The sequence below is a fragment of the Oncorhynchus kisutch genome, linkage group LG10 (assembly GCF_002021735.2).
Source record: "Oncorhynchus kisutch isolate 150728-3 linkage group LG10, Okis_V2, whole genome shotgun sequence".
NCBI classification, from domain to species: Eukaryota; Metazoa; Chordata; class Actinopteri; order Salmoniformes; family Salmonidae; genus Oncorhynchus; species Oncorhynchus kisutch.
The window spans coordinates 50,995,595-51,006,899 of NC_034183.2; the positions used below are offsets into that span (position 1 = coordinate 50,995,595).

Sequence of the window (11,305 nt, forward strand, 5' to 3'; positions counted from 1 at the left end):
AAATCTCCACACAACAGGTCAAGGTGAAAGATGGAGGTTGTTGCTTACAATTACCTAATTAACATGGTAGATATAGCTCTATTTGTGTTATTCGGTTCCGATACACGAAATGTTAAAAATTATTTTTGCAATTGTAGGCCATGAGTTAACCTGTAAAGCCATATATGATTATTGACAATACATTCAGCATAATGTTATTGAAATGAATTATTGGTGGGCTAAATACATCCAAATGTAGCTAACAGTTATAACATAATAACTAGGTTCTAAAACTGGAGGTCAGTACGTAAATTATTTAAATGACAGGGAAAATAATGGAACCAATATTAGCCCAGTACAATGCAAAACGTTGCCTCACTTTCTTCCTAAACCAACTCCGATTTATAAGGTCCACATAATTGTAGTGCCCAGTAAAATCTCACAGATGAGTTGTGTGTTGCATGCCAATACAATTGGTTATTTTACTGCGTAGTCTTAAAGTTATGTTGATCTCGGTTTAAGTAAGCGAGCTTTTCTTCTCAATCCGAACGATGCTATGATGTGGTTCCATTGCGCGGGGGTGGCCTGGTGATCATTAGCGCGCTCGAGAGTTCCAACTCGTGTTCCTGTTTGTCAACACCAACACCTCTCCCGCTGCTCCCAGATCCCCTGGCGACACAAGAAAAGAAAGCACAACCCTAACCAGATTCAAGATATACACTGAGTAGCCTAGCGCATGGCCAAAAGGCAGGCCAAGTCCATGCTGTCACACTTTAGTATAATTACCTGTCAAATTATCTTCAGTATAGTCTTTATTCATCTTAAATATTGTTAATTTCTTTTCCTGTAAGTAGCCTAGCCTTGTCTCCCAGAGCCCCATTTATTCAGCCATATCCGGTAGCTGAAAATATAAAAGTCTAGGCCTGGTTGAATGCGTCTATCCAAAAGTACCTTTGCTGGCGTATGGGCCTATCAATAACCTTTGTCATGACACTATGCAAGGAAGGTAAATAAATGGCATACATACATACCTAACACGACGAGAGGCTTATCAATGAATCTTAATGACTCTCCTTTCCAAATGTAATGTCAGTAAGTAAGTTTTCAGCTTTGGCTAGGAGTTTGGTATCTTCATGTGAATATGTGGCGGGCGTACATAAAACAAATACATTAAATAGTTTTAAAACAGAGTTATTGGTTGCAATTATCACTGTTACTTTCATATAATTAATTCAAGATACAGACCTACAATAAACATTAGAATAGCCCTAAGCTTTTTAGGTTTTACAGAACTACAGAACTAACATGCCTGATAATAATACTACTACTATGTTGGCAACATATAGGGTAAACAGATACATTGTTGAAAACGATAGGCGTATGTAACGTTTGAACAGCGCTAGGCCAACAATTAATTTTGCTCAGCAACAAAAAAAGACATTCCAATCCTAAAATTTGGTGTAGCCATATTCTTGTGAGCCGTTCAAAATAGCACATTTGACCACTTGTAAGGGCAGTAATCTTTAGCACGTGCACCGCCAGAAAATATTTGCAGTTGAGTTCATACCCTATTGGACTAGTGTTGGCACCAGCTGATGTGGTTGTATGAAACATCACTTGTTTTTACAATCTATAGGCTCTTTATTAAAGCACACATTTGGGAAAATTCTAACTCAGCTACAGTTTAGCTAGACTATTAGTGTTGTGCCGTTTTAAACGGGTCGTTAGGTGGTGATTTTCATCCATGATCTTTACCCACAATATCTTCTTACATATATATAATGTTTATCTTTGTAAATATTGTATATTTATTTATTTAACCTTTATTTAACTAGGCAAGTCAGTTAAGAACAAATTCTTATTTACAATGACGGCCTGCCGGGGAACAGTGGGTTAACTGAATTGTTCAGGGGCAGAACGACAGATGTTTTACCTTGTCAGCTCGGGGATTCAACCCAGCAACCTTTCGCTTACTGGCTCTAACCACTAGGCTACCTGCCGCCCCAAATATATAAATATCTTCAATGTGTTTATGTGATTTTGATATTGTCCCCGTTTTTGCCTATATGGGAATGCAGGTCCTATCCTCAATTCATTAAACCATGTAGGAATATGTGTCACCTTGCAGCTCAGGGAGCTCAGACTGAGCTGGTCACTATTTCTAGGTGCATTGTTGGAGGCCTGGTGTGTAGAGTCATTTCCCCTTCCTCCTACATGCAGCGGACACCTTTTGAGCCTCAGGTCCATTGACTACCTCTGTCCAGACAAGGGCCAGACTACTTATTGTTTACAAGATGTCTCAAGTTCAACTGCAAAGTCCACCGTGTGACAAAAGACTGTCCGCAATGCAGACTAGGGGGAGGAGGAGTCTGCAAAGTGAGAGTGTAGTAAACTGGGGGGGGGGGGGGGGGGGCTGGACGTGAACTTGAGAGAGAAGAGTCTGGCATTCTAGAAATGAAGCATGCTCTTGGGACGGCCAGTTGGAGGGATATTGACATGGAAGTCATCGCGGGTCGTAGATTGGACTCTCCTTCTTGTCTTCAAGCCAGCCACCAAAAGCACTGTCAAAACATTCATATTTTAACATCGACAGATTGACATAATAATTTGTAATCTGTCTTGTTTAAATAAATAACAAATATTTTAAAGCACACTCAGGAGGTTCAAAGATTAGCCTGAGTGGCCTGAATGTCTAAAATCTAAAATAGGCCTAACGTTACCATGTCCAAAAACATTTAATAGAATTAAGTCGTTTCAATAGGTTAACAATTATTAAACTGCTTTTCTCCTTTTAACTTTGTGTAACTTTCCTATCGCAATATTTCATATTATCAGAAAAAATACTCAAATGGAAAATAGGCGTATTAAAATATATATTTTACATTTGCTTCCAAATACCCGTCAATTTTCACAGACATAAACATTTTCCCTGTCAAATAAATCGAATAAAGTAAAGTAGACCTAACTATGATATTAAAGCATACATGAATAGCCAATATGTGACATAGCCTGTCCTATCCATAAATTATTTTGAGCGTCACACTTTGAAATGGCACTTTCTCCAGAGTTGGAATGCTGTGTGATGATGATAAGATCGGTTGCCTACTTCAAAAAGCCACGACATGCTATTCTTTACGGTTATGTTTAAAGGTATGAGGTTTGTTACACCTCGCTGAATCTTGAGCAAAGATATAGGCTATACTCCTAACATTAATACAGTATTGGTATTTGGATATAAAGCACACTCAATATTATATTATATACATTGTATTATGAGAATTCCCTAAAATTGTCTATATTTCACCAACGAGAGAAATACATCCCTATGTGGTGTGTCAACTGACCTTAAAACAGAGCACAGCAAAAATGAAAGCAACAGGACGATGCAAAGGTGATGATGTACAGCCTTTGAATAACGACGCACATTTTACACCCTGACTAACCTAGACCGGCGTTAAGAGTAGTATGCAGCCGGAGCGCGCCTTAGCTATGCTCACTATCCAACAATTAAACTGTTCGGAACCGGACAGATACGTAAATCGCGTCTCAAAAGACTGTAAAAACAGATTATAGTGCGTAAAATTGCTTATGCAAACGAGTGAACATTCGGAGAATATTATTTCATAGTTACGCAGGAGGATAGCCACTATGAGGTCTTCTCAACACGAATGGAAGCATGTGTGGGGAACCAAGGTTAGAAGCTACTTTGAGAGCCTTTTCCATGACAAGATTGACACATAATATTGTTTACGTTGTGAGAATCATTGTATATCCGAGATATGGACAACTGAAGATAATCAGATCTAGCATAACGGTGGCTATAGGCTATTCATAGGGACATAGAAACTCCGGATCCCCGTATAAATATTCATGATTAGCGTGAGACAAACGGTATTGCTGATCTGGTGAGCACGTGACACTCAAGGTCAAGGACGGATTAAGGAAGTCTGCATTTGCCTCATGCTCCGTTTTCTTCTTGAACATCAAAACATTCCTCGTATCCACCCAGAACAGGACATATATGAATAACAACCAATATTGAATCTGCAATTCACTTCTTGACGCTTGAGGTGAATTTCAATTGTTTTAGTTTGCATATAAAGGCCTATATCTGAAGTCAGTTGAAACTTTGTAGCCGTATTTGACTGATTTTAATTTTTAAATGAAATAGGCCTACCAATTAACAAAATCCTGTCTAAACCATTCATATATATCTTGAAGTAGCCTATTGGCCTTAGGCCTGCGTAAACTTCCAAGGGTTCCAAGAGTATTAATGGAGCAGTAATAAAATACATTCGTTTAGAATTCGTCATACTTTGAAATGGCACTTTCTTCAGAGTTGGAATGTTGTGTGATGATGATAAGATCTGTTGCCTACTTCAAAAAGCCACGACATGCTACTCTTTATGGTTATGTTTAAAGTTTACACCTCGGTGAATCTTGAGCAAAAATGTAGGCTATACTCCTAAACCGTTATATTGTATTGGTATTTGGGTATACAGCACACTCAAGTCTCGGACCGTTTGAGTTATGAGAATATCTTAAATTGACAAAAGCAAATTGATGACAACAGTGAAGACAACGTTCAACAAAAACCACACTATTGCGTCAGTACTGCGGCACTACAGCATCAATCATCCGTCACTCCAGAGTGGGAAAGGCCCAGATGCACGTTAAAGTCCTTGAAGTGGATGCAGGTCATACGAAATGGCTATATTCCTATACATTGATAAAATATCGACCCATTACAATATACTATTCAAGAGTAAAACAATGAATGATAGGGTCTGGTATTTCAACTAAGGGAAAATTGCAGCTTTATTGTATTGCTGGTGGAAAGCTACTTCCGTGCTTGATGCTCTCACATTGTGCGTTTTCTAAAGGAGGAGAAGGAACTCCCATTAAACCACAACGTAAACACAAAGCAGACGCGCCGTTTGTTAGAATGCTTTTGTCAAGTTCAATGTTAACCAACGGTGGAAGGAATGGTGTTCTGCATTTATTGCCTAGCACAGTTCGGTGCAAGACACGTCTAGCCTAAACTGTGTTGGTCTGAAAAGCAGCACTGCACATGCCGTGAAATCTTGGACTGAGAAATGACCGGTCCATTCAAAATCGCCATGAATTGGCTATAGGCCATGTTTATAAATCATTTAGTATAACGCCCAAACTTAATTAGATATACTGGGGGGAAATACATCTTGAAATTGTATTTAACACAATGGAACTGAAATAACAACATTACAAAGAAGGTTTCAAATGGCAGGCATTGCTATTTACTGAGGCTTACCTGAATAGAAATGCTACGGGGCACATACAGCTGAACACTCAGGCTCATTTGTTCCTCTGTCAGCAAAAAAAAATTGATACAAACTTGATACACAGCCTTAGGCTGTGTTGAAATGGGCCTATGAGGTCTAATAGCTCCACGTGTTTTTAATCGTCTTATTTTGGTCTCGTACGTCAAGTGATGTCTGGTTCTGAGAGTAGCACCAAGATAATATAATAACATTTGTGGGTTTGGGTTGGAGTACCAAAAAACTCAGATGGGTTTCCAAACGTCTTTCGCTATGAGTAAAGCCGCAGAAGGAAATGTACGACCTGAAGCGCTGGCATCATTATCTACAGTGTTGAATGGGCTTTGATGTCGTTGCTCTCAAATTCTGTCAGAATCCATACCAAAGCACAAACGTCCCCAATCCAGGTTGGACCGTAAGACTAGTGCTTCAGCTCGTCTTTGCAGTTGTTGCATTTATCAATGGAAAACAGAAATAACCTACATTTTGAAAATGAACACTGTTCTGACTATGTGGCTAGTAGTAGTGTATTATTATTACATTACTTTATGCAGCGTTGCCAAGGCTACATATGGCACATATTATGATACATAATATGGTATTGTGGTATATTATGGTATGGTCTTCATCAATGCGTCGGTAGTATATGCTTTAATCCGAAATCTCGCTCTGCTAAAATTTTTCCATGGGCAACATTCCCCAAAAGTGTCTATATTTCACCAATGAGAGAAATACATGCCTATGTGTTGTGTCAACTGACTTTAAAACAGAGCCCAGCAAAATGAAAGCAACAGGACGATGCATAGGTGATGATGTGCAGCCTTTGAATAACGACGCACCTTTTACACCCTGACTAACCTAGACCGGCGTTAAGAGTAGTATGCAGCCGGAGCGCGCCTTAGCTCTGCTCACTATCCAACAATTAAACTGTTCGGAACCGGACCGTAAATCGCGTCTCAAAAGACTGTAAAACAGATTATAGTGCATAAAATTGCTTATATTCGGCGAATATTATTTCATAGTTACGCAGGAGGATAGCCACTATGAGGTCCTCTCAACACGAATGGAAGCATGTGTGGGGAACCAAGGCTAGAAGCTACTTTAAGAGTCTTTTCCATAAAAAAATGTATTCCTTTATTTAACTAGGCAAGTCAGTTAAGAACAAATTCTTATTTTCAATTAAGGCCTAGGAACAGGGACAGAACGACAAATGTGTACCTTGTCAGCTCGGGGATATGATCTTGCAACCTTTCGGTTACTAGTACAACGCTCTAACAACTAGGCTACCTGCCACCCCAAACAATATTGATACAAAATATTATTAATGTTGTGAGATTTACTGTATATCCGAGATATGAACAACTGAAGGTGGGGACCACGTGACACTTAAGGTCAAGGCCGGATTATTGAAGTCTGCAGTTGGCTTGTGCTCTGTTTTCTTCTTGAACATCAAAACATTTATCGTATCCACCTAGAACAGGACATATAGACTAACAACCAATATTGAATATGCAGCTAATTTATTGACGCTTGAAGTGAATTTCATTTGTTTTAGTTTGCCTATAAAGGCCTATAGCTGAAGTCAGTTTAACCTTTGTAGCCGTATTTGACTGATTTCGTATTGAATAGGCTAGTAATTATGCTCATTTTAAATAGTCCTACCAAATGAACAAAATCCTGTCTAAACTATTCATATATATTTTGAAGTAGCCTATTGGCCTAGGCCTGCGTAAACGCCCAAGGGTTCCAAGAGTATTAATGAAGCAGTAATAAGAGCATCAATAGCTGATACAAGTAAGGCTAAGTAATAACATACAACACATCATAGCTAGCCATTTCAAATATGGCTGTGTTTGCAGGCCTTCAACTTTCAAAGTATATTTAAGCAATAAGGCCCGATCGGGTGTGGTATATGGCCAATATACCACGGCTAAGGGCTGTTTTTACGTACGACACAATGCTGAGTGTCTGGACACAGTCCTTAGCCGTGGTATATTGACCATATACCATAAACCCCAGCAGAGCCTTATTGCTATTATAATCTGGTTACCAACGTAATTGGAACAGTAAAAATACATGTTGTCATACCAGTGGTATACAGTCTGATATACCACGGCTGTCAGCTAATCAGCATTCACCACCCAGTTTTTAATAAATAATATATTTGGCACAAACGGCACAGTAGCTTTTGCCCATCACCAAAATCATGACCCCCGGAAATACTTATTTGGCATGAACAGCACGAGATTATTTATAGAGGGTATGGACACTTTAAAAGTTGGAATTTAAAAAAAGAAGTTTTGATGCAGCTTTCATGATGGAGCATAATATGTCAAATGCATCACTAACTTAATGCGTAAAACTCATATTTAAAATATATTATAAACGGTTTGAATGTAACTTTACATTACACTGGAATTTCTGAACTCCATTTCTTGGTCTTAGACCATCCATATTTCAATGTGTACTTCTACCAATCATTATTCTATTTTTATCTTTAACTATCCCTATATAAACAGGGTTTGCAAACAGATTCACATATATAACAGATATATTCCACGAAGTAACATTTAATTTATACAACATACTGGGATTAAAACAATTTATTAAGCATTACGCTATATTTTTTTATAAGTACTGTTTTACAAGCGTTATAAACAGTAAATATTGGGAATATGATTGCATAATACGTTTCCTAGTCTAGAGCAGTAACAACATTGACATACCTAACATATAGCCTATATATACCTTCATGTATAGCACGAGTTAAACAGTTAAGCAGATTTAAGTGTTACATTAAAGCAGGCAAGTGTTGTATTTACAGGCCTCTAAAATATTGTCTTTAGAGGGCTTGGTTCTTGTTTTATTTATTATTTTCAAAAGACGAATTGGAGATGCAATTGCGCAGGCAAAATAGCAAAACAAATCCCAATCCAAAAAAAAGTACCACGTCGACGTTTTCTTCCCTTCATTTTTTGTTCATACACCAAAAACAATGTCCCTCATCCAAATCGTCTAGCTCAAGCCTGGCTGGCTACGGCGCACTGGTCTTGACTTTGGCCACGAACTTCTTCTCTTTAACTCTCCTGTTTTGAAACCAGATCGTAATCTGCCTTTCCGACAAGTTGGTTCCTGTTGAAATCTTTCTCCTCTTATCTTTCGTGATGAATTTGTTGGCGGCATACTCTTTCTCCAGTTCCTTTAGCTGCATTTTGGTGTACGGTATTCTTTTCTTTCTACCACGACGAAAGGAGTTGCCATCGTGTTGGTGGGCCACTACATCTGTAATGGACAACAAAGAGAAACTGGAGTCTGGAAAATGTGCATTTAATTCTATAATTCAGTCTTTCTCATTGAAAGGGATAACCCACGTTGCGTTTTTTGGGGGAAACGGCAGTGTATAACTGCCTATATATTGATGAATTAACACTACAATGAGGTATTCAGAAACTCAGAAAACCAGGAAGACTACAACGACCAAAATGGTCGTTCATATAAACGTGCGTGCCTATACAGAGACACATTATTAACATCCAATATTCAGCCCAAACATGTGATAGAATGAGGGATTGAAAATCATCATGTATTCGATGGCTTGCGAATAATGCATAACATGAAGGGTGATTATATTGCGAAATCATGCATTAGAAAAAGCGTGAATTAAATGTGCCTTATATAGGCTATCCAACCCATGTCACAATGTGTCCCATTACAGTAATCTAATAATGTACTAAAACAGTGTTCAGAGCATATGTTTTTACCTGCCAATGCAGATTTCCAAAGGTGTCCGGCTTGACTCTGCTCCTTTGAGCAGTACATCTGGCCGCCCCAGCCATTCGTCAGTGCCCACGGCTGATAGCTGTCCATTGGAAGCAGCGTGTCGTGACGGGGCTCTCCTGACCCGAGAGTCTGCACCACCGACACGTCCAGGTAGCTCGCCATGGACTGGTAGGGGCTTGGGTACCCGTGGTAAAACGCGAATTCTTTAGCCCGGCTCGGGTATTCTTCAGACGTGACCGGGGTGTCCATGTATTTTTCCGCAGAGTAGCTGAGCGCACTGGGTTGGGTGCAGGACTTGAGCGAACCCCGCCCCATTCTGCAGGGATAATAGCCGTTGCCAAAGTACCCATAGGGTAAGGGACCTGTGGAGGAGCCTTGAGGGACCGCGGGGCATGGTGTGCACTGTTTGCCTGGTTCCCCGGAGCTTGAGCCCGATACATCCAACGCGGAGTAGCCGGAGCTGTGCACCAAGCTAGAGGGGTGACCCCCCAGAGCGGAGTGGGCCATCAGATTCCTGCATTGGTTGGCCGCGAAATTGCCGCTACCAACCAGACCCTCCATGTTCTTGTTTAACTCATCCAAGTTGTTTTCATACACAAACATAACCGTGTCCGCCCAGCGAGGATTCAGGACCAAGGAGGTGGTCATATCACGCTCACCATTCGGACGGAGAATTCTGTTTCAAAGACCAAAGTCCAGAGTAGGACACCAGGTTACATCCACAGCTGTATTGACGCAACGGACCAAGGCATGGAATGGCGCATCGCCATTGGATGAAAAGCTTACCACGTGATAAATAAAACAAACCCTTGTTGGGGATGTCAGTCAAATTCATTATTTTTTATTGCTTTGGAGAAATGTCACGAGATGCTCTTCAGCGTATTGTTTTGTCATTTTCTATTCCCCAATTGTTGTGTTTTCATACACACACTCGAATAACACAATTCAACCTCTGACTACAATTCTGAAGCACAGCATAACAATAAACACGGTGTACAAAAGCCTTTCTACATGCATTTCGTACTGGATGTGTAGGGTGAATAAAGCTTCCCAAAGCTCCATGCGTCTACCTCTCCAAAGGCCAATGGAAGTAGACCAACGAGCATGTAGCCATCACAATTATCGCTATTCTAAATCAAATGCCGTGAAAAGGGCTACCTATGTTAAGTCACGTCATACAATGATGGCACGAGGGCTATTTTACCTATGACATCTATTGAATGCGCAGATAATCTGGGAATGAATCACTTTGGCAATCACTCCATCAAAAGTCCAGTAATAATGGAACCTACTTTGAAAAATACTGTTTTCTTTTTTTTCTTTAAATAATTGCATAAAAATAATATAGGCATCACATAGAGAAATGGTCATTCAAAATGAACACTGTTAAGACATGTTTCTTTTTTTAAAAACTTTCACACAAAATTACTATTAATGTCGATTTTACCACAAAACCCAACAGATTATGTTACACCGTTTGCCTTTTTGGTTCGGATTTAATTAGCTAATGTAAAATGCTGAATATTTCCCAATGGTTATGGACATATTTAAAGACTTATAATCTTCCTTGCCAAATGCATGAAGAAAGTTTATCGTTGTCATAAAAGTATTCTCTAAGCATAATATAACATTACATACCTTCCACATTTTTGGGGGGCGGGGGAGGAGGTCATAAAATAACTTCTTTGTACGTTTAATAGTAAATTATGTGCGCTTTTTTAATATATCATGATCAATGTTTCATGGCTAAAAACATATTATTGAAGGAATCGTAAAGATCATTTATGAACGGGATTGGAGGTCTTAAGATTTCTAAAATACGGCTGAAGTTCAAATAGATTTATTTGGGTTTTGAGGCACTTCAGAGTAATATTCTTTGTGTAATCATTATTTCTGTGGTTACGGCTGTAGTTATGAATTTAAGTATTTTATACTGAAATGCACAGGCATTGTTGGGGCTCCCGAGTGGGGCTCCCGAGTGGCGCAGACCCTGGTTCGGTTCGGTTCCAGGCTGTATCACAACCGGCCGTGATTGGGATTCCCATAGGGCGGTGCACAATTGGTCCAGCGTTGTCCGCGATAGGGTTTGGCCGGGGTAGGCAGTCATTGTAAATAATAATTTGTTCTTAACTGACTTGCATAGTTAAATAAGGGTAATAACTAAATGCATGTTATATCACAAACGTGTCAAACCTGAAATGAAGTGGTTGAAAAAAAGCAAAGTACGCTTTCATTCTACCATGAAGTGG

The 11,305-nt window shown here is 39.5% G+C and overlaps 1 protein-coding gene across 2 annotated transcripts; it reads right to left on the bottom strand.

The window, feature by feature from the left end:
* Positions 1-8,310: 8,310 nt before the first annotated feature.
* Positions 8,311-9,704, bottom strand: LOC109897583 (homeobox protein Hox-B13a-like). 2 transcript variants are annotated; one of them, XM_020492097.2, is made up of 2 exons: positions 9,038-9,704; positions 8,311-8,558 (listed from the first exon to the last, which is right to left on the bottom strand). In XM_020492097.2, exons 1-2 carry the CDS (start codon positions 9,702-9,704, stop codon positions 8,311-8,313), a joined length of 915 nt encoding a protein of 304 aa, XP_020347686.1. The 2 variants fall into 2 exon arrangements, with proteins under 2 accessions (XP_020347686.1, XP_031688667.1); XM_031832807.1 differs by having other exon boundaries at positions 8,311-8,588.
* Positions 9,705-11,305: the final 1,601 nt, after the last annotated feature.